This window comes from Phalacrocorax aristotelis, chromosome 7, assembly GCF_949628215.1.
Source record: "Phalacrocorax aristotelis chromosome 7, bGulAri2.1, whole genome shotgun sequence".
Taxonomy (NCBI): Eukaryota; Metazoa; Chordata; class Aves; order Suliformes; family Phalacrocoracidae; genus Phalacrocorax; species Phalacrocorax aristotelis.
In genome coordinates, this window is record NC_134282.1 from 41,876,474 (window position 1) to 41,900,141 (window position 23,668).

Sequence of the window (23,668 nt, forward strand, 5' to 3'; positions counted from 1 at the left end):
TAATCTGTGTTAGGAGTTAAACCCACATTTCTCTGTCTCATGTCTGAATTCAGCCCTCTTTGCAGTAAAGCTTGAACCCCAACCCCAGACAACAGATTCATCTTCAGCCTGAGCCGCCAAGTTACAGAGCACCAAATTTCAAAGCAATTTAATTCAGCTTCCCTGCCAGGTCTGGTACTGATGAGGGACAAGCAAAACCACGGATGCAAACCCTGTTTTCTTTGAACACTTCAAGGCAGAGAAAGAGAGGGGAAGTTTGTGGAGTAAACGAATCTGCTTCTTTTCTATTTCTGCTGATCTGATAACATTTTGGATGTTTGGCAAAAGCTTTGTTAACTTATGACTGAATGTCCCATTTCATAAGAAGTTTGAGGCAAAGAGGCCTCAAGCAGATAACTGCAGTTCTGGAGCATCTTTGTGCATTCTGCATGTTCTTGTGGATACAGGTGCTTTCCTGAGCAGCAGTGGCAAAATGCCCAAGGTAACCCCTCAGTCCCTGGTATTAGTCTGAGTTTTCTGCTGTAAATCTCACTACAGATGCCTGAGGTGTTTGGCAGGGTATGGAGTGAAGCCAAAGGCACTGTATTTCCTAGTTGCACTTTTTTTTTTTCATAGGAAAATTCATCTCCAGTGCAGCATCTGCTTCTTAACAAGGCAATGTCTTGCTTTCCTGCCAACATGTCATAAAACTTAAAGACATTTTAAACAGGGGAATAGCTTTTCTGCTGCTAGCAATTCATCACTTAGTGCTCAGAACTAAGGGCCTCAATTCAGCTAAAGCAGAGTACCCAGTGAAGGCAACCTGATAAATCATATGATGGACATACTTGATTACAGGGGATACATTAAAATTGTATTATGTATTATATACAATTTCAATCAATGGTTAACTTTACTGTAGAATACAAGCACATATATAAATTGAATTGTCAAAACTAATTAAAAGAGGAGAGGAAAAGCATCAAAATGGTCTTTTCCTATATCCTCTGTTAAGATCAACATGTTCTGAGAGGTTTTGACCCCACTGTAACACCGTAACCTCACTGCGCTATGATATGGCCAGTGGTCTCCTTGAAAAAATCCACCAAGCTTTTTGGAAGTGCCAAGGGAGTGACTCATCCTTCTCGAATGGAGAGGAGTGCCCTGAGATGCTCCTGTCCTGTAGGCCTCCAGATGAGACCAACAGAGACCCCTCTTAATCCTTACTGAGAAGGAGGACCAATTACAAAGGAGTCCTTCTCCAGCCAGTATCCTGCACCCTGGCTGCTGCCCAGGCAGGCTGGCTTTGGGCAGGGGCCAGCAACCTGCCCTCCAGAACTGGCTCCCTGGAGCAACACATCTTGGTGCAGGGTGAGGGCCAGCTGGCTTATGCTGCAGGACTGGTTTGGCTCGTTCAGCTGCCAGGCCAGTTTGCAGAGGGTGTGCAGGAGCAGCAAACTCTGCTCTTCAGTGTCAGCTGCCTACATGCGCGCCCAGAACTGTCCAGCACATTTGCCGAGGCCGCCCATCCACCTGCAGTGAGCACAAGCTGAACTGCTTAGAGATGTGCACAGGGCGAGTGCGATGGCTGCAGCTAGTGGAGCATCCAAGCCACAGCACAATCTATTTTCATGGTTTCCATATAGAGAGGCCACACAGGGCAGGGGTAAGGCTGAGGCTATGTCTTGTCAAGTCAAAGGCGAGGGGGAATAAACATGGTCTGGATGCGGGTTAGGTGGGACTTCATGTGTGGGCTTGGCGCAGAAAGAAAAGGGCAGGGGTGAGGGAGGATGGGAGGCCGTGGGGTGACCAGCTCAGGTGCGGGAGGGAGGGATGCGGCTGGTGGCGCGGCGTGCTGGCTGGCGCCGACCGCCGACCCCACGGCGGCCGCTGGCGGCTGCCGGACTACGAGTCCCAGCGTGCCCGGTCGGGCAGGGGCCGCGGTGCGCAGCCGCCGCGCCGGGCACCCACCTGCCGCCGCGGCGCTGGGCTCGGGACGGCGCGGGGCGGGGGCGCAGCGGAGCCGGCCGGCGGCGAGGGCCGGCGCCACGGCGGGGTAAGGCGGCGGCGAGGGCCGGAGCCGGGGATGGGGCCGGGGCCGGGGCCGGGCGGGCCGCCGGGGCATCGCCCGCGGTCTCTGGGCAGGCGGCGGCTCCGCGGGGCTCCGCGCACTGCGGGGCGGGGCGGGGCGGGGCGGGGTGGCGGAGCATCCCTGGCGCGGGGCGCGGGGCGCGGGGCGGCGGCCGGCTCCCACCGGAGCCGGCGGGCGGGCCGGCAGGAAAGGCGCTGGGAACCGTCCTCGGCGTGTGGAAAACGGCGGGGCTCGCCCGGCCGGCCCCGAAACGTCCGAGGCTCCCGCGGAGCGAGGAGCGCCCTTCCCTTCCTGCCCGTTTTTTTGTTCTTAATAGGGCGTTTTACAAGGGAATGCGTATGCATGTATTTCCATGTGCTCGCATCCTTTATGCCAGGCGTTAAATGACAAAAAATTGATGAAGCAATTTAATAAACTAGGAGAAGAATTTATTTTTGTAAATGAAGATGAGCTGTCTCTCCTTAAAGCTGTCGTGCCTTTTGTATGTCAGAGGTACAGCAGGATCGATGGAGGGTGGTTATGCTCCACTGCCGTGGAGCAGGTCAGAATAAATGCACCAGTGACAGGTTCAGGAACAGGATGCTGATTTAGTAACATTCAGTAACATTTCCAAGCTCTCAATGAGCAAAATGTGTCCTCAAAACCTGCTCGTTGGCATAGGGTATCCCACGTGCTCTATTTTGTCATCTTCTGATTACAAAATTATCGGGGTGGCCCTCTGCTAATTCAAAGGGGTTTGCTTTGATGGAAGCTTTGGGGCAATTTGTTTTGCCAGAGTAAAAATCCACAGCTGATCAGGGAGAAACATGTAGAGAAATCTGAGGACTGCAACACCAAAAAACAAATGAAAACTAGTTAGATTCACATGATCACCCTGAGCTTAGGAGTAGCATAAACTTATGAAAAAAATCATTAAAGATGAAACAAATTCAGAAATGTATCAATATCAAATATCAATTAAAAATAATTGGGAGAAGTGATAATGTTTTTGTACCATGCATGACACACTCTGTAGACCTATGCTTTTGAAAGCATTTAGTAAAAGAAGTCTTCAGTAAGTTATTGAGCTGTGTATTTGTAGTATAGGTGCAGTCTTTCAGTTTCTTATCCTAGGAAAGCTTTTCTTTAATTGATTATTCGCAGAAATTGTCCTTGAACTTCCTCTGTTCTGCCCTCCGCTTCTGGAGATGGAACATGTAATGGGAAAGAAACACCTGGGACCAAGCGGCCTAATACTGCACACATCGCAACTTCTAAGTCCTTGCAAGGGATACAGTTATTAGAAGGAAAATGAACTCAAACTGAGGGATGTATGGAGGTGTCTCACTGAACTATACTAACAATACTACAATCTTTTCTGCATTATTCTGCACCCACTTGCTATCTAAAGGGCTGTATGCCTTTGTTGTGGTGCTGTATGCTGTGCGGCTCTTAACTGGTTTCCACAACATATTAAAAAAATGAAGGTTATGTGAGTAATTTGAGTGACTTTGCCAACCTAAATTCCATAGGTATCTTTTCTCCCATTCATCTAGCTTGGTTGGATTTGTCTGAACTTACCCGGTAGCATCTCTCATCTTGACATTCTAAATAATTTTCTTCAAAATGGTGCACTTTGCTCTCGTGTTGCATAACTTTTCTTCCTTCCCCAAATTATTTCCACTATTTTACAATTTCTGGCAAGCAATACTGATGCATTTCTGCTGTTATTAATCTCCTCTAGGGTTTTTTGTAGCATTCCTAAGTTATTAAATCTCATAGTTGGATGTCTTCCTGTGATTGAGTATCCTTTTGACCGAGGCTGTGGTAGCTATGCAGGGTTTTGCACTGAGAGGCACCAGGTTGCATCCTGAAGCTACATGTATTTGCACACGGTAGGTTAATACTGGGGTGAATGTACGCATTCTGTTTACTGACTGTAATGCACAAGTATAGCAGTGGCCTCTGTTAACAATGGAGTTTGGTCATCATTATTTGGTGCCACAGAAATCTGTAAACTTATTCTTTTAATCCTTCTTTATTAGGGTTATTTGAAGGAGCACCTGGGTCTGAAGGTCCAGCTGCCTCTCTAAGATAGGGAAATCTGAGAACAGCAGTGACAAAAAGATAGCACACAGTTTGCTATCTGTTGGCAGCACAGGTGGAACAATGCTTTTGTTAATATTACCCAGTATCCTTTTTTCCTATTGATGTTTCCAACATGTGAAAAACAAACATTAGTGTTGTCTTTTTCAGGGCTGGTGTGATCTATTTTGTTGTGAAAATAAAAAGTCTATTTCCAGGTAAAATTCCTTCTATTTATTGTTTTGGCTATCAGGATGTGTATATCATGGATGGTTTCTGGCTTTGGTTTACAGCTAAAATGCAAAACACATAGGTAGTTACAATGTCTCTGTACATCGTAAGGAGAAAAAACAGCTTAGGAAAGATGCAAAAAGGTTTTTTTAGAGGTTATCTGACAGCGATCAGTACTAATGATCACAGTTCTGCAATCAGTACTATATGCTCTTAACCCAGCCTTTGGTTCTCTCTCTGCCGTGCTTTCACTTGGTGTATATTGTTAATTTAAAAGAGCCACTTAAATAATGAGTCTGTCCATAGAAGAAGGGACTCATAGCCAAAGGAAAAGCTGTCCAACACTTGACACTCGGAAGATGGTTCAATTCCTTGTCTTGGCACAGACTTTCTGTTTGACCTTGAACAGAGCATTTCTTTTCTCTGACAGGACAGTGAAGTGGAGAGGCTCTCGTGTGGTGGATTGCGTTTAAGGCACCACAACAGCTGGTGCCATGTAAATGTGATTGATCAATGAGGATACCACAACCTGGCCTTTGGCTTCCTTTCCCTTTTACAAAGCTGCAGATAATTCATTCCTCAATGTGTGCTTTGCTTTGCATTCATGGTAGATGTGCCGATGACAAGAACTACAGTTCTTCACACAATACACAATCTGGGAGACTGAACCAGCTGAAGACACCATCTTGTAAATGTCACAGCTGTTACTGTAATGTGTGGTACAGGAACTGATTAATCCGCATTTATCTGGGGACCACAGGGCAGTGGGCTGCTGTGTCACAAGACTGGGAGCATGTATGCTCTGGGGCAGTGCTCACCAGGGGAGGTACAACCCCTTGTTCAAGGTAAATCAGCACCTATCTACTGCTGAATCAAACCTGCAGGGTCTGGTAGTTATTGAAAGAGGTTAAAATATCATTGGTGCCCCACAAAGAACAATGAGGCTGTTTTCTTCCAGTTGCTATCAAATGGGCACTTACGCTGTCACTTATAACACTGATCAGCATCATTACTGATAGCCTCAGTCAGTCGTGATATTAAGCCTTACCAGAGGGACCATCACTCAACCACCACTGGCACAGCTCAGCAGCAGGGTGTTTTTGTTCGTATCAGAGCTGAAGTTTACAGATGACAAAGTGTGGGTGTAGGTGCCGTTTCATAGCCCATTTTGTCTGTGTAAAAAGACTGCTTTCCAGGGTTTTCAGCCTAGTACTTCACACTGCCTTCAGTTTCAGACAGTAACTATGTTATGTTTTTATTTTAGACAAGCTAATTAACCTTGCATAGATTTTCAAATAATCACTTAAGTTCTAAAGATGAAAGAAACCTACCTTCCAGTTCCCCAGAGTTACCAGCTGCAATGAGCAGTAAAGGAGGATGGTTGCTTCATTATTTTATAACTAAACTTTACCCCTCTGAAAGGGTTATCCTCCCCCTCTACTCTGCCCTGGTGAGACCTCATTTGGAGAACTGTGTCCAGTTTTGGGCCCCCCAGCTTAAGAAGGACAGGGAACTGCTCAAGCAAGTCCAGTGGAGAGCTACCAAGATGATCACGGGCTGGAGCATCTCTCTTGTTAGGAAAGGCTGAAAGACTTGGGTTTGTTCAGCCTGGATAAGAGAAGACTGAGGGGGGATCTCATCAATATTTACAAGTATCTAAAGGGTGGGTGTCAGGACGATGGGACTAGACTCATTTCAGTGGTGTCCAATGGCAGGACAAGGGGCAATGGGCACAAGCTGGAACACAGAAAGTCCACTTAAATATGAGAAAAAACTTCTTTACTGTAAGGGTGACAGAGCAGTGACACAGGCTGCCCAGGGAGGCTGTGGAGTCTCCTTCCGTGGAGACATTCAAATCCCACCTGGACACGTTCCTGTGCCCCCTGCTCTGGGTGTGCCTGCTCAAGCCAGGGGGTTGGACAAGATGATCTCCAGAGGTCCCTTCCAACCCCTACCATTCTGTGATTCTGTGAAAGCAAAGGGGAGTCTCTCCCTGCAGGAGACTTGACAAACATACAGGTCTCTCTGGTCTTTCCTATTTTCTATACCTGATGCATCACTGGAGCATCAGAGCACCACACACAATCCCACTAATATCTGTAAAGCTTAGGTTTGTTCTGTCATCCTCTTTCTGTAGGTAGGAATTGGGTGATTCAAAGGTTTCCTTTTTTTTAAGTAAGACTGGCTTAAATCATCATATGATCACTGTATAATTAATCATAATTTTTGTATGGAAACAAGTCTAGTGATTATGATCTAAAAATATGATGATACCCAGAAACAGGTTATAAATTAATCAGGCATTGTAAAGAAATCTACTTCCTTCCCAGGACTTAGTTTCGTCTTTTGAATGGTTATGAATAATACCACTGATGTTATTTTAGAAAGTCAGAAATTAGTTATTATATAACTTCATTCTGCATTGGTGGGAGAGGCACTAATGTTTCATCTTTAATTGCCAGTGAAAAACCTTTCATGTTATCTGAATCAAAAGGAGTACATCCCTTTATATCTTCTATAAATAACAGTACATTCATATGGATAATTTTGCAATGTACATGATGGTTATTTTCTTATAAAGGGCATGACTGAACTCCTATTAAAGTGAATTGATGTCTCACATTTTATTTGCATAGGAGTTGTCAATCCCTCGGTAAAGAAGCCAACTGTAATGAAAACTTCAGAGTGGCATAAGCATTACCAAGGTTCAGAGAGGCTCATCCAATTGTGAAGTGGAGTTTCTGATCACTGAATGATTATCCTAAAGGTTCAGGCCTAGTTTAATATTAGGACAACATAATTGTTAATTATTTACCAGTCTCTATATGGGACTAAACGAGTTGCTAGGAACAGAACATGAAATAACCCTACATTAGCCCTGGAGAAAATCAGCATTTTAAATATACAGGGATTTTTAAAAAATTTTTTGCTACAGTATGAGAAAAGATGGCAAACCGGGCTGGGAATAGAAGAGGTTTGGCCACGGCACTGCTCGCCCAGAGCCAGCCCTGAGCTCGTTGCCACGTGCAGCTGAGAGCGCTCCTCACCAGACCCAGAGACACCCTCTCGAAGGACCCAGCTCTATAAATCCTTTAACAGGTTATTTGCTTTGATCCACCAAATGATCATGCTGTGTCCTGGATGGAAGGAGTTAGAAAAGGTGACTAAACCAGAGCGGTTCAGTGCTGCTTATGTTGTGAGTTTTTCAGAAATTATTTTGAGAAAACAGGCAGAATCATTGGGGGATTCTAGAAGACCAAATCCTTTTCTACAGATCTCTCTTCCATTTTCTACCTATGTGAGTCTCTTTCGTGTGTCTACTGTCTCTGCATCAGGACCTGTAGCTAACACCATTTTCATCACACAAACAAAAAAATCCGTTTCATAATGCTTCACCATATGGTCCTGTCATACTTCTGTGCTGTGGTGGCCCTAATGCATCCTTCCTAGCTTTTCTGAGATTTCTGAACCTCCTAGTTCAAAACCAAGAAGAAATTTTGCACCACAAAACATGATCTCTGAGTATACATCTCCCATATATTCATGGTTAGAAAGTACGTATTGGTCTTACTTCTTAAGTACACAAAAATAAAAAAGAGTCTTATTTATATGTCAAAAATGGAGCATTTTTCTTTTTTTTTTTTTTTTTTTTTTCTTTTTAATATCTGGGCTTTCAACAGCCCAGCCTTATTTTTCATAGCAGTTCCTGGACAGCAGAGCGGTCTGCTGTCTGGCATTGGATTAAGTGTCATGGTGGGAGCGCTCCATTGCCTGGACAGTGCGGAACAGTCACCCTCCTTCTACTGAGCGTCTGCTTGTGTTGCCCAAACATGGCTCTTAATCATAATGGCCCCAATCTTATTTATTTGGTCCAGTGTCAATTTAGCTTGGGATTTATTTCCTGTTTCTTATTTTCATGTTTAGCTACTTGAGCCTATTTAAAGAAAGGAAAGAATTTTTCCACATTTACAGATCAGTTTCACAGCTATTTTTCAATACAAATATCCACCACTATGGATACAGAGATAGTTTGAAATAGATCATGCATCAGGATTTCCTTTCTAAACATCAGTTGCCATGATTTGGAAAGGAAAAGTGAGATTATAAAAAAAGATCTTTTTTTTTATAAAAATGCAGAGAAGTCTATTGGATTATTTCCTATTCAGCACATCTCTTTTTGCATAATAAATGCACATTGCCATGCAGCTTCATTCTTAGCTTGTACACACTACCACAGGCTAGAAATTCACATTGTCTGTATCACAGGAATTCTCATCTCTACAAGGCCCGAGAGACATGTTTTCTAGGTGTATAGCCTGTGTTTTAGACAGCATGAGTGATCTGATGTGCCTTTGTAGCTGCTGGTCCATAGAAGGTTCTATAGTTCAGGTTGTTCCAACACTTCTCAAGAGATCGCAGCAAATGTGAGTGGAACCTCTCTGACATCTAACGTTAATTCAGCAGAGGACTGATTCCATCTCAGAAAGAAATATCTGGAACAGCAGTAGAAAGTTATGACAGTATTATTGTATGAGCAGAAACTACAGCCTAGCTACTCTAGAAAACCCTTTCAGTAGTGTATAAGGGTCATAACCAAAAAGTACTTATGGAACACTGCAAAGTATAGAGGAGTTATAGCACAGCAGGTGTTGACTACATAAAGCAATAATTATTTTATGCAGGCTGACTAATGACACCCTTTTTATCTTTGAAAATGTATCTTGAATCCTGATCTTGACAGGCGTGGGTGAAAAAGCTGCCCCAAATAAAACAGAAGAAGGTATTTATTTCTTTCAAAGGAATTAAAGATAAAAATACAGCAATGTAGTCTTTGAAGCTCACTTGTGAAACATCTGCGCTCCACAAAGATTGAAAAGTGGCACATGGTTAGCAGAAATACTACCTCTTACAGTTCCGCACTATCCCAAGTCAGCATCAATCTCACCTGTTGGGCATGTAACAGCATGTTTTGCTGTTTAACAGCAGATATTTGAGTCCATGGTAAACTGTGATGCTTCGTATTGAAACTAAATGGAAAAAACCAAATGGGGTTTCTGCTCCTCTGTTCCTTACTCTCCTTGTTCACTCTAGTAAGCTTGAAGGGAAACCCTGTAGTCTTATCTATGGTCCCTCATTCTGCTTCCCTCAGTGTCCCTAATGCAGTGTAACATTCAGCAGCTTGAATGAGAATGTTGAATTAGACTGAACATCTCCTTTCCACTGTGTGACACTTGATCTGCTTTTGTGTGCTCAAAATAATAGTAGCTAGGAGCTCTTGGTTAGTTATGCTTTTTTAACTGACTAAAGTTTGGAGTATGTTTGTTTCATAAAGTAATCATAACAAAGGAAATCCAGTGGATATAATCTATAAAAAGTAAACAGTATGTGCACACTCAGAAAAGTCAAACCACAATAAGAAGCAGCACAGACAACATATGGCCCTGTTTACATACACAAAATTAACAGTATGAAATCCAGCTAGGAAGGTGGAGATCATAATCATCATATTAGTCAGCAATTTCCAGAGTATGTGAACTCAAGACTTCAGTGTTCCCTTCCCAGACTGAATGATGCTGAACTGTTAGACATGTCTCATTCCCTTGGTTTCCAATAATGTGACTGTTGTGAAAGGTCAATAGAGAGCATAAAGCTGGACCATAAACGACAGGTGTTCCAGCAGAGCCTTCACTAGCCTGTAGAGCAGCATGCAAGCTCCAGAAGAACTCGACTACTTACAGGGATTGTGGACAAAGACATTCCCTAAGCAGTATCTTTTGCTTTTGTTCAGCCACTGAAGAGTAAGATTTGGTCGTGAAAGGGAAAATATAAAGGGAATTTCTGTTGCAAATGTATGCATGCAAGAAAAGCGTGGTTTCAAGCTCTTCCATGCACCACTAATCTAACAAGGGTTATCCAACGTAGTGCTTCATGCCATAAGAGATGTTAGACTTTAATATCTGGGTTTATATTTCTCTTCGTGTATCCTTGCTGCACATGGCCTAATCTTCCTAATAATTAAAAGGAAACAGTTACAATATTGAAAACTGTCACATGTTGAAAAGTGTGTCCTGGCATGTCTTCCCTTTATGGCTAAGCACTTCAGTAATTTGCAAAGAAATAAAAAACATCTGGTAAACACAAATACTCTGCAGTAATTACTCATTAGCACCTGGATTCAGCTTTTTTACAAAAGCCATTACATACGTGGTCTTGCTGATATCGGTAAAACAATTCTTAGCTGCGTTCCCTGACAGGAATCCATGCAATGCCATACAACCAAGGGAGAGGTACTGGTACCAGGCATCCTGCACAACAGAAGTGCTGAACCTCAGCCAGGGAAACTGTTATGTACTCTTACCAGTTACTTTTCCAACAATATTTAATTAACCTAGCCTTGGGATTACATTTCTGTCTTTTGCAGGGATGCAATAAATAATAATTTAAACTGTTAAACAGAGTTTTAAAAAAGCTCTAATTCCCTCAAAGACATTTTTTGGCCCGGTTAATGACCACTAGCTGAAATGTTGCATTTTTAATCAGTTTATCCAGAGAAACTTAGGGAAGGCACCTGATGCCTTAGTACAGAAATGTTGTACTGCAGCTGAGTTTGTTTTTACAGTTTAAACAAATATACTTACTTCTAAATAAAATGCTTTCATTATCTAACAAGTAGTTTTGGTAACAAATTGTATCAATTAAACATGTAGAATTAGTATTCTCTTTAAGCACCAAGTACACAAACACATTAGCTCTTTTAGACCTTTTTTGCCAAAATATCTCACGCTCATCATATATGACAGAATTTTGATGACAGAATTTTGATAATAGAATTTTGCACAGCTGCTGTAACTTTGTTAAACATCAGGTGCTGACTAACTTACTAAAAGAAACTCGCAGTTTAAAGAAGAGTTGAATATTACCGTGACATTTGGAATGGCTTGGCAATGATATGCTATGAAAACAGAGACAACAAATAGAGCAGTAATAAGGAAAAAACTGAGAGTGTGTAGAGGAAATAATGCTTTTTCTTGGAACAGGATATTTAAGTGTATCAAGTCAGGGCTTATCATGCCTTGCAGTATTCATAGAATTCCAGATTTTTCAAATTTGTAATTCTGCTCATTCTTTCCTTTCTATAGGTTGCTGGTTTCTAGTCTTGTTGATAAATAGAAAAATGAGATATGTTTTAATATTTAGTATTTTGATAGTGAAACTCTAAGGAAATGCAACACTTTCATTTGGATTTTGAATAAAAGAAAAATAAAGATCAGGCTTCCAGCTCATATGAAGAACCACAGAACCCGCGTGGATTTTGTTAGCTTATGACAAGTAAGGACCTGGCCAAAGGAAATCAGAGTTTGGCTTGATACATAAGCCAGATGTAGGTGCCAGTTGGCTGGTTTCCATATCAGCCATAACTCTGAAATTTCTAAATGCAAAAACTCAGCTGTAAAACTGCTGAGCTAGCTGTGTAGTTCGGAGAGCTCTGGTGCTGGTGTGGCAAACTGGGCAGACTTGGGAGGGCCTGGAGCACAATTAAAGCCCCCAGCTAATGCTGTTTCTGATCATACATTAATTCTCTCTCACTCCATCCATTTACAGGCAGATTCTGGCTCTAGAATTGTTTCTGGACAGGAAAAAAAGAGCGAGTAAAAACAGAATGCTTTGTCATATGTCAAATTATATGAAAATGACTACTGGGGCCATGCAAATGACACCTTCTTCTTCCTGATCCATTGGGATCATCTAACAAGGAACCACATTCAAATTTTAAAACGTTTTTAAAATACTGTGGCCATATTTTTTTCATGACCGTGTTTTGAATGCCTGCAGGTGCCCTGTGCAGCAGACTAATTTACAGATGATCTTTTGAGCTATAAGTAGCATATCCCCACTGCAAGAATTATTTTGATGATAAGTACTATTGTTTGAAGTAAGCAAAAATTTTGAAGTAAGACTACCAACCAGCATGTACCAAAAAGCCAGCCAAGACAATGTGGGTACGCTTTCAGCCATCAGCAAAGCTGGGATAAGATAGAATACCTCAAGGCATAACATTTTGTTTCTTGTTTGTCAGCTTTGGACAGTTTTCTGTGACTTTACCACTTTCCTCTGCCTTTAGCCAAAAGAACAAGCAGATACTGCTGTTTCTAAGCAAATTAAATAAAACAAATTTATCTCTCTGGAAAAGGATAAGTTCCCAATGTTTTTTCTTATCTGCGTCTCAAAGCTTCTCTTTACTGCTGCACTCATGAGGTTCCCAAGTGTACCGTACCCTTCCTTGCTGTTCCTTGGCTACTGCTGCACAGGCAGCCCCAGCACTTCCCACACCCCTTCTGCTGAGCCAGGACATCTTGCTGCTTTGTTTTCATTAATAAAGTGTAAATGTGACTCTCAGCATGCAGGCTGTTGAGGACTGTATCAGCTAAGTGGAGATACTCATAATGCTTTATTGTTAACAGTAAGTGAAGCCACAAGAAGCTCAGTATTCCTGGATGGTTGAAATCTTGAAGAGCAGCATCAGTAAAGCAGTGCAGCAGAAGCCATGTCTCTGCCCTTCCGAAAAGAGTTGGAGAAATATAAGAACATCAATGAAGATGAAATACTCAGCAAACTCTCAGAGGATGAACTGAAACAGCTAGAGCACGTTCTTGATGACCTGGATCCTGAGGTTAGTAATGGGGACTGCGGGGGGTCATAGCTCAGAAGCTATTATAAATGCCACATACGGCACCTTCTTTTATGTACATTTTGTTACAGTAGAGACAGTGTACCCTAAAGGATGAGCAGCTCAGCTAGACCCATTTTGGTTTTATTCCTGCTCTGATGTCCTACTTGCTTTTGTACAAGTGTGCCCTTTCTCTGTCCTTTGTCTATTTAGATATGAGCTTGTCTGCAATGTAAATCTTTAATCATGTTTGTACACTGCAGCAAAATGAGAAGCTTTTTATGGCTGCTATTTCTGAGCACAGCAATAAACAAACATAATGTGTGTTTGTGAAGATCAGATCTTTTGAACTTCTGAAATCAGTTGACTATGTCATTCAGCACAGAAGTTTTTAGCTGAAGGGAATATATTTAGGCATGATTAAGAAAAATAAGATTCAGCTACACAACTGTCATTTTCCAGAGAGCAAGGATAATTTGGATATTTGAAGACACTCTCACAAAAAGATCTCTGGCCTGGGAACCACTTAGTCCTACAATAATGAGGTTACAGTCTCAAGCGTGCTGGTGACTGCACCTACCCCAAAGCCTTCCAAACTGATGCAGGAGTATGAAAACTGGCAGGTAAACTGGCAGATAAAATCCATTCACTCTGAGAGATTTATAGCTTCTAGTTCTATAGCACAAAGTTACCTGGAAGTTAAGGGTGCGCTTTACTTTTCTCTCGCTCTGTGTTGCCACTTCCCTCACTACTACCACTTCTACAATGCATTTTCTGGTATTTTCAAGTATCTGGCATCTCAAATGGAGATACAGAACATTCAACAACAACAAAGCAAGCCACGGTGCATTTGTAGACAAGCTCCTTACGTGCAGTAAATTTGTAGCACTCTGGGCATGTTCGTGCATGCACAGATAAAATGTCTAGTGACTTGAGTTCACTGGATGCACTCAGGATATTTGCCATGGATCAGATTTATTGTGCGCATTGTGGCCAACGATGAAATGTTTCTGCAGTACTCTGGGGCATCTTCAACATGTTGGCTTTACTGGACATGCACTGCAAAGTCCATGTACCTATATTTCTTTCTGGGATTTCCAGGACTAAAGTGTGGGAGCCTTATGCATCTTCTTGTATTATGTGATGCAGCTGCAATCACCTGGTCACACAGCTACATGTTTAAAGTGGCTCTTCATCTGCCTGTTTCCTGCATACTCTAAATAGCTGAAATTCACATAATTCACCAATTACTTTTTGGGCGTGCCATTCATTTCTGAAGTCTGAGAGGCATCTGCATTAGAATGAAAGGAATTTTTGAAAAAATGAAAAGAGAGAGAAAAATGGGAAGGAAAAAGAGTAAATTAAGAGAAGGAAATGTATAGAAAACTTATCCTGGTCTATCTACCTGGGCTGCAAACTCCATGGTTATAATAAGTGTAACACAAAGGGCTCTGATCTTGCTCAGTTGTTTGGTGCTGTGATTGTAAATACTGTTAATAAAAATATCAGTAGGTGGTACAATCAAGAAGCCTGGAAGATATACTGGTTTTAGTTGTTACATTTAGTTAATGTGTGTTATTACTGTCACCAAAGAGTATTTATGTGAAGTAACATGCAAAGACTGGTTTCACTTAAAAAACAATAACATTGAAATGAAATTTGGAACACTATATGAAATTGCCTCATCTCCTTTACATGCCTCCCTCTCTTTCACAGAATGCCTTGCTTCCAGCAGGATTTCGGCAAAAGGACCAGACGACTAAACCTGCCACAGGCCCTTTCGACAGAGAGCGCCTGCTCTCATACTTGGAGAAGCAAGCGCTTGAGCACAAAGACAGGGAAGACTTTGTACCATTTACAGGAGAAAAGAAAGGTACCATCCATCTTTGTGTCGGTGTTGAGTAACGGACTGCTTGGGCACAGGCATCCACCACTGCCTGGCCATTTTGTGGAATACGCTGGGACAGAAGAGGTGGAGGCTGTTACTGTACAGGGTGAAGCTCAGGAGTGAGATCTAGACTGTTGTAGCAGGAGATGAAGTGGTGGTTTTATCTGCTGCATAGCAGTCTGCCTTGCTACTCTGGAGTTATAATTGCAGGTTTAATCAGGCTCGTTGGTGGGTATGGAAACACACAAATGCCAGTCCAGCAAAGGGCTCAATCAGCAGCTCCCAGATCAGGAAACGCCTCTATTTGCAGTGTAGGAGGGACAAAGGTGGCCTTACTAACCTCACCGGGACTATTCTGACGTTAAGCATTAGGCCCATGCAAGGGTGATGTAGTGGGGGAGGTGTTCAGGAGGAAACGTATTAAATGCCTTTCTAAGTAAGTATTCCCTGTAATTGCTGTAAGTAATAGCTTAGGGAATACGCTTACAAAAAATAAGTATTTTTCCACTTGTTTGCTAGCACATCTGGCAATGCTATTCATGCAGACAGTTTCACTGCTTCCCCTTGTCCTACAGCTACAGGGGAAAAAAGGGAAGAACAGGAGAAACTAGGATAACCTTAGGGCAGGAAGAGTCATATTTTTAAGTCAGCAATGTTCTTTTAGCACCATTATCTCCTTTTCCTCATTTATATATAGTGGATAAAATTCCCTACCTCAAGCCACTTCTTCATTCAAGAAGGAATTTATTATGTCTGGGTCCATTTTTGACCATCTGATGAATTTGCATTATTTCAATGGGACCTGCTTAAGGGAAAGCAAATATTTCAAGAAAGTCAAGTGCTGGTTGGCAACATTTTTTACTTTATGCATCATTGTCAATGATATAAAATGAATTTGCAGGCCAAAAGTTGTTACTGTCATTACATTGTTTTCTCATTCTTTGAAACAATGGTTTTAGACAAACAAGACAGTTTTCAGCTTGATCTGACGGATGCATTATTTTATCATGCAGCATATTCTTTAACTTTTTCCTCCGTCATATCTCGTGCTCATTGCTATTCACAGGGTTGATGCTGAGCCCACTAAAATGCAGTGACACTGCAGTGATCCTGCTGGTAGCAGAAGTGATCAAGAACATACTGTACAGAAGAGAAAACAGTTGATTGTATTAGGGATTTATTATCAATTGTTTCCCTTTTCTAGTCTCCTACACAATGCAGTGTTACCAGTACAAGTCATTACTTGCAGCTCTCTGCATACTTACACCAACTCCTTCTGTCAGGTCTCACCTTATTGATTTTTACTGACTTAGGGCTAAGACTTTGCATTTAGCACTGTAGTCATGCCTGAGATCTCCAAACATGCCTGAAACATAAGTACACAAAAAACCCAGCAGTGCATGGAATTGCATATACCCATAAGACCGTCACTTGATCTGTACAAAACTCATCCCTGTATTGTCCGTGACAGTGTTATTGTACGCACTGGCCTGTTTATTCTATTTCAGTTTTCTTTTGATGAAGCTAAAGCAGTATTATTCCTATATTTGCTTCCAGATGCCCTTAAAGGGCTTACTAGTGCTGCTTATTAATTCCTGGTGTCTCTGGTGTGGAAATACCACTGCTTTATAAACACAAATAACCACACATGTCACTTTTCCCTCAGCACAGAGTTAATTCAGCCATGCTAGCATTTAAAGTGATTCTTATTTTGGTTTTTTTTGATTCACTGTCATAATTTACTTCAAAATTACAGTTTTAAGAATTATCACAGTTACAAGGTTGTGACAGAATTTTGGGTGAAGGGAATTATTCCCTTAATTTCTCCTGTTCCTTGTACAACACCAGGTCCTAAGAAAATCTTCAGTATCAGCTTTAGCAGATAAAGTCAAATGAAAACAACCACATGTTCTGTGATTTCTGCACTCATTTTACAATTATAATCTAAACAAAAAGAATTCTGCTAAATGTTCTTTGAAGTCAAAGGCCAAATACCATGAAAATACCCTTTGTTTCTTTGTTGATATTAGAAATAGCTGAATTAATCTGAGATCTGTACACCTAATGAGGTCCAGTACCTTGACAGTTGAGAACTGGATGAATTGCACAGTGCATTTTTTGTGCTGCTTTAAGGGAACTGGCTTTGAGAAAGAATCTGTTTATTTTGAGCTTGATACCATATTGGTACTTGCATCTCGTTTCTGCCCCCAAGTTGGCAGGAGGTGTCCTGCAGAAAGACAACCAGATTTCAAGCAGTGGGCTTCTTTGCCTCCTTTTCTTGTTCTCCTGCCCCCTTGCTCTACACTGCAAAGACTTCATGCAGAACTTGAGCCTTCTAAAACAGAAGATTGAGATCTCCATCTGCCAAATGTACTGAAACTTCCTATGAATTGTATGATAATTCTGCTAACTGGGTGAATGTCATGTAAAGGCCATGTGTGGCTGGCTCTGGATCCTAGAATCCATGCCTGTAACTGTGGCATGACTTGCTTTGACAAACTTGATTAAAAAGACAATAACAGAATTAAATAAATATTGTATTAAAATATTAAGGACTTGATTTTCATTTATACTATGATATTTTCTGTGCAAGGACAGAAAGCAATCTTACAAAGATGTTTCCAAGATATGATACTACATGCTAGATTTAAAGTCACTTCAACTAGAGAATAATTAGTGTTCTTCCAAAGCTTAGTAATTAGTTCCGGATAAATAATTTACATTTCTAAAATGTGTCCTCAAAAGAAAATCAAGAAGAATTTCCCTTGAGGAAAAGCTTATTCTTCACCTTCTGCATGTTGATGGTCTCTAAGGTGTATTTAGAGATCAGTAAATATTTATATGATTATATTATACAGATGCCTGTTAAATGATTTCTTTACATTATAGCAGTGCTTTAATGTAGCCATAATGTAAATAGTCCCCAATTAATTTTACACTAGTTCTGCTAGTTAAAAATTGAGTTCTGCGGCAGCTCCAAAATGCATCCAGTTGTGTATAATTAGAAATGGGAGGTGTTGATGTAACATGTGGCTCTACTTACCTCCTGAGAATATTTGTCTGTCAGTAGGATTAGAATATGTCGAGTGTTGTTTAAGCTTTTGTCACTGTTTTGTACTTTGATATTTTTCTGCCACTGGGAAAGCATTTATTTTTTTCAAATTTAGGAAGTGGGATGCTTCTACCAGATGTTAAGTGACATTTCTACCAGTTCCTGTGTTTATCATGCAAAGCTGATACTGACTTGAAAATTCAGTGATGAGCCAAAAAAAAGGTGGCATTTAAAATATCCTCCTTCCAGAACAGTCTGTGATACATCATTATTGTTTATCTAGTGTCTCTGCGTCTCTTTTTTTTGTGTTAATGTTTTACTGGAGAGTTCTTGACCAAAAAGTAATACTAAACAGCTGCTGAAGGACAAAGCTGAGTTGCCTATGTTGGGCTCTATATGCTGAACACAACCATCAGGTTTTGATTGTGCTAGAAAACAAGCCAAAACAAATTCCAAAGCTGGCAGGGATATTCAGAGTGGTTAAAACAAAGGAAGTGTTAAATATGAGCTCAAGGTGGGGGGCTGGTCTTGCAGGGAATTGCCTTGTTTTTGATTGTAATTGTGGTTTTGAGAGGTTGGAAATGTTTGGCAAAAACGATCAAATGTATGGCATGCATTAGGGTTTTTGTCCTCTGCCATATTTCAGCTTGTTAACGTTCTACATTAATTGCTGTACAAAACGGTGGTTATAAGCCTGTATGGGATAACACTCAAATTTCAATGAAAACCCAAATTTTGCACTGAACCAGGGCCAGAACGGTCACAGCCTGACAGGCACGCACCCAGACTGGCCACCGAGCAACTTTGTCAGAAGGCTTTACCCCACATCCTCCCTAACCCAAGTCAGGGGGTAGTACTTCGTTTGAATGTCCCCATGGCAAGTGCTTGCTCCCATTGTGGTATGCAAACAATCTGGTGGCTTTCAGGAGCTGTTGTGCAACACACTGTTAATCAGCCAATCCCACAAACAGAGGGTTCATTTATTAATGAGCAATGGAGGTATAGGGAATTAGGGCTGATAATTGTAGCCATAGTGATTGGCAGATTGTAAGTGTTTATTTTATGTATTTTTTGATTAGTTCCTACTTAGGATAGATATTCTAGAAGTCCTTAGATAGAACCTGATGAACCACAGAAGTTACTTAGACTGACCCACTGCATTTAACACATGTAGCTGGAACTGCCATTTATCTCACTTTAGTCACTGTGAAGCCTTTTCTGTTATCATTTCCAAGTCATGAAAGGTCGTGGAGAAAGTAAGTGGCAGTGCAGGCACAAAATATTAAAAAGCAATGTCAATGCTGCATGTTTTCTCTTACTGAATGCACTACGTACATCTGATCTCAGTTACGATCTGAGTACTACTGTAATACGAACATAAACTACTAACAACACTTCTGTTTCTGCTTTGTTGCAATGGTTCTCTTAACTACATGATACTAATGAAACATAATTGAGAAAACTTCTGGTGTTGCGAAATATCGTTAGATAGAAAAAGTTGGCCATGGCATTTTTTAATTGCTCTAAGGATTGCTGTTTCAGCCCTTCACCACTATCCCTGTTTTCTGCAAGGTCTTCCATTCCTTACCAAACCATTTCATTTTGGATCAGATCCAGTTCTCAAAGTCATGGAAAAAATACAGTGGATTGGGCTATTACTATTTGTGGCTGGAAAGGGAAGGACGCTTGTATGTACTTAAATGCTAACATTTTTAGCCAACTGATAAAAGGGAAAAGGAAGAAAACAAGGATGATTAAACCATATAACTTTTGGCCAAACCCCTGTTTTCAGTTGCTCTGGCAGAGACCATCTGTCTTGCATGTTGTGCTGTGCCAAGCAGAGTATCAATACGCAGCACTAGTAATAACGACAGTCATTTTCAGAAGGTCAAAGTATTAGAGTAGATGCTCATGAGTTCCAATTCCAGTTTCTCAGACTTTCTATAAAAGAAATTAGGGTTTAGTTTAGAGACACAGTACATTTCTTGATTGACAAAGGCGGTCTTTTCACCCCAATGCTGAAATGGTTTGTTTCATTTTTTGCCACCTTCTTCCTGTTCTTCAAGGCTTAAATTTAGAACAGATGTTTATCTTTTAAAGCATTGAAAGTGCTGCAGTTCCTGACAGTAATGCCCCTAGCCAGTGCCCTTCACTGCTTGCTTTTGTAAGACCCTGTTTTAGTTGCTCATGACTTTGCCAAACTCAGAGAGTTCACACTGAAATTTCCCATGCTGAGAATCTGCCTCAGGCTGAATTTTTGGAAAGTGTCAGCAAAAAGGACTCAGCTGTTTCCAAGAACAAGATTAGGAGAAAACACATTGTTTTAGCCATCTAAAGTAAAATTTTCCAGCTGTTTTTTTATGAAATGCAGTGCCCCGTGCTTTGAAGAGGAGACTGGAAATGTGTGTCCTTTGCAATCTCCAGGGAAATATACTTGAATTTGGTATCTTCAAAATATTGTACTTGCTTGTACATCCAGATTGTTATGGTGTTCTCCAAATATTCCCCTGCATTGAGTATTAGTCATGTTCTCAGAGCTTCCGCCTGCATGTGCAGAGAGCGTATATGACAGTACAGCAGCGCCCGGAGAGACCTGGTGTGGCCAGCTGGAGGGTGCGTGGGCTGTGGAGGATGCTCTTGGAAGTTGCTCATCTGAGAGGCCACTGCCACACCAGGACCGGGGCAGGGAGACTTGCTCCTGCTCTGACAGTGTTCCCCTCACATTAGAAGGGCACTTTAATGGAGACAAAAAGAATAAGCAGCCAGTAGAGAGGCTGGTGCAGAGAGGTAGAGAGATTGGTTTTTGAGGAGCTGTATGAATACATTCAGGATGAAGGACTAGATGTGCAGCTCTGGGGAAAGGAGCTGTAGAAGAGAACAGTGGTAAAGAAGAGAGGGCAGAGCGAAAGGAGATGGTGGGAAGGGTTAGGATTCAAAAATTTGCAAAACCAGGAGACAGAGGGGATGGGGAAGGCATAGGGGAGTATGAGGAAAGGAACAGAGAAGGATATCTGGGATGGGAGAAAAGAGGCCAGAGAGAATAACTGGTGTGGCATCTAGCTCTGCCCAAGTTTCAAGGTTCTTTGATGTCCCTGAAAACCTGAAGCCCAGTGGTGGAGCTTGGTTCTCCTCCTACTCTGCTGCCATTCTACATCAGACATAGAGCTTTCTGGTACTGTTGGTGAAGCAGGTTAATCCAGGTGGTAATCCAGAGGACTGCTGTAGGACTACAGGGATCCTAACTGCTGTGATAATCCATATGAGGGTCTGATGAAATTCTGGGCTTCCTTCTGTTTTAAAGATTATAGGTTGGCTTTTGTTTGTTTTTATTTGAGAAAGTGTACTTTTCAGAATAATTATTTAAAGGGTATCGCTAAGGTGGCAGAATCACAGCACGCTGATCGAAGTCAAAGATGGTGGTGCAGTTTAACTTCACTCATCATGTATACGCTTAATAACTTTGGAAAGCTTAACTTTGCAACCTTCCTATTCCATTATTGTAATTTTTAAGGCATAGAGTATGCAGACACTATTCCAAGAGTAACAGCACAGCAGCAATTGTGATACTTCGTTTTAATTACTACTAGCTTTCAGCTTCACGCTTATTTGAACTTTGCCTATTTTGTTCTTCATAGTAGAAATTTATTCCTGGTAAGAACTAATTTAGCTCCATTTTCATAGAATATCGGTAGGGAGGAGTTTAAGTAAGCCTCAAAAGAATAGTGCAATTGGAAAAAGTGAATCAGGTGCCTGTGATTTATGCAAGGCAGATTTCCAAGATTTCACTTCTAAGGTCAGTGTAGCATTCTGTAGTTGAGAATAAACAGGCACTCACTGTAGACAGTGATTCATTGAAAAGTAAGAAGTAATGAGTGTAACCAGATATTTTCTTGAAAGTACAATAATCTGAACTACAGTTTATAAGAAAAGAAAGTACATTATTGTTTTATATATTATGGCAGAAAATGCATTTGTATTGTAAAATTAAGTAACTGTCCTTAATAAAACCGATTTTAAACAAAAGGACATTTTTACAGCTAGTATAAATGGACTTATTTCCCATTCCTCTGTGTGTTGTTCATTTTTGGCTTGTACAATTTTGACTTGTACAAGGTGGGAATAAGTACTAAGTATACTAAATAAAAATGGTGGCAATTTATATTTATTCACAGAGAGAAGACATACCAGAAATGATATTCCAAATGATGTAATCTATAAATGAAGATGATATCCTCAAAATTTTTTTTAGATTGGACGCACTAGTAAAATCCTACCAAGTATGCTATTCAAATTCTCGCCCCTCCACCCCTCATATAACAATAAACAAATACACGTATTTCAGGAAAATACACTTGAAGTAGTTCCCTGCTCAATTAATACATTTTCCTATAGATGTGCATATGTGGTTATGTAGTTAATTATTATTGTACAAGGAGATGGAAGTAGGGATAAGTCTCATTTCCTTGCTTTACTTTGACATTGCTTTAATGGGGGCATTTGCATAATGCAGGAAATCAGAGCTTGCTGACACCAAGTGGCAAAATTATGTCTCTGGTTTTATGACTGTACCCAGTGTATTTCTTTTTTCATAGAATTTGTTTTCCTTTTATCTCACTCTGCATTTCTATGTCTCTCTGTAGTCCTTTTTACCGAATCCTCCTTTTCACTGGTTTTCAATGGATTTTTGAGCCTCTTTTGAGTAAAACACGAACCATATCATATTTCAGTTTGAATAGAAGTTCTGCAGTGTGTGAAAATGAAGAGGTCTGCTGTTAGACTGAGCCAGGACAAATATCTATTCATTGCACTCACAGCCAGAAAGTCCCCTGCGTTATAATAAGCTACCTCAGTCGTCATCCAGGTCACCCCAGCCACTTACCCCAGTTTGACAGAAAGAAGGGGAGAATTGCATTGGTTTATGCTTAAAATATCATGTTGAAAAAAAGCACTTTGGATTCCAGACATTTTGGGTTTCTATGCATGTGTAAAAATAAAATGACATTTTAATGCTTACTATTTTTTTTTACTGGAATTGAATTTTTGTTTTGCAGTTAAAGACAACAGTATATTATTTTTGTACATAAATGTCGTTATCTTTGTGTTGTTAACACTGATGTATCATACATATAAACAAGTATCATACATATAAACAAGTATCATACATACTCAAGTATCATACATATAAACATAACTTTTGTCACTGTCTTTTTCATTTGTAGAAATATAAGCTATTACTATTAAGACTTAGAACAGAACATTAGCATATTCTGGAAGCAAAATGTAACACAGCCAACATTAATTATACCACATGGAATGTTATAATAAAGTGCCTTCTAAAATACAGGGTGAATATAAAAAACACCAAGAGCAGCAGTCTTTTTTCATAAATCTCACTTTAAAATAATAAAACATCACTATTCTTCCAAGGTTTCTTCCAATTAATAAATTCTAAATTTAAGCTGGACCATTGAAACAAACAAGCCACAACTGATATATTATTTTGCCAGTGAATTCCATGATGGCTCTGTATAATTAATTTACAATGTACAGATATGGGACTAGGAGAGACCCCCTGAATCTTTAAACTCTGTCCTTAAAATAATGAAGAAAAACTGGTTGACAGCTGTCTATAAACACAGACGCAGTTTTACTGTTGGTGGACAGGTAGTGAATTCCTAATAAGGTACTAAATGC

The 23,668-nt window shown here is 40.8% G+C and overlaps 1 protein-coding gene across 2 annotated transcripts in view; it reads left to right on the forward strand.

The window, feature by feature from the left end:
• The first annotated feature begins 1,963 nt into the window (after positions 1–1,963).
• Positions 1,964–23,668, forward strand: part of LOC142060308 (tropomodulin-2) — a 43,030-nt gene continuing 21,325 nt past the window's right edge. For both annotated transcript variants that reach the window (XM_075100358.1, XM_075100356.1), the window contains exons 1-3: positions 1,964–2,035; positions 12,829–13,037; positions 14,751–14,907. In XM_075100358.1, the coding sequence (XP_074956459.1) occupies positions 12,912–13,037; positions 14,751–14,907 (283 nt within the window). In that variant the 5' untranslated portion in view covers positions 1,964–2,035; positions 12,829–12,911. The remainder of the gene's footprint in view (positions 2,036–12,828; positions 13,038–14,750; positions 14,908–23,668) is intronic.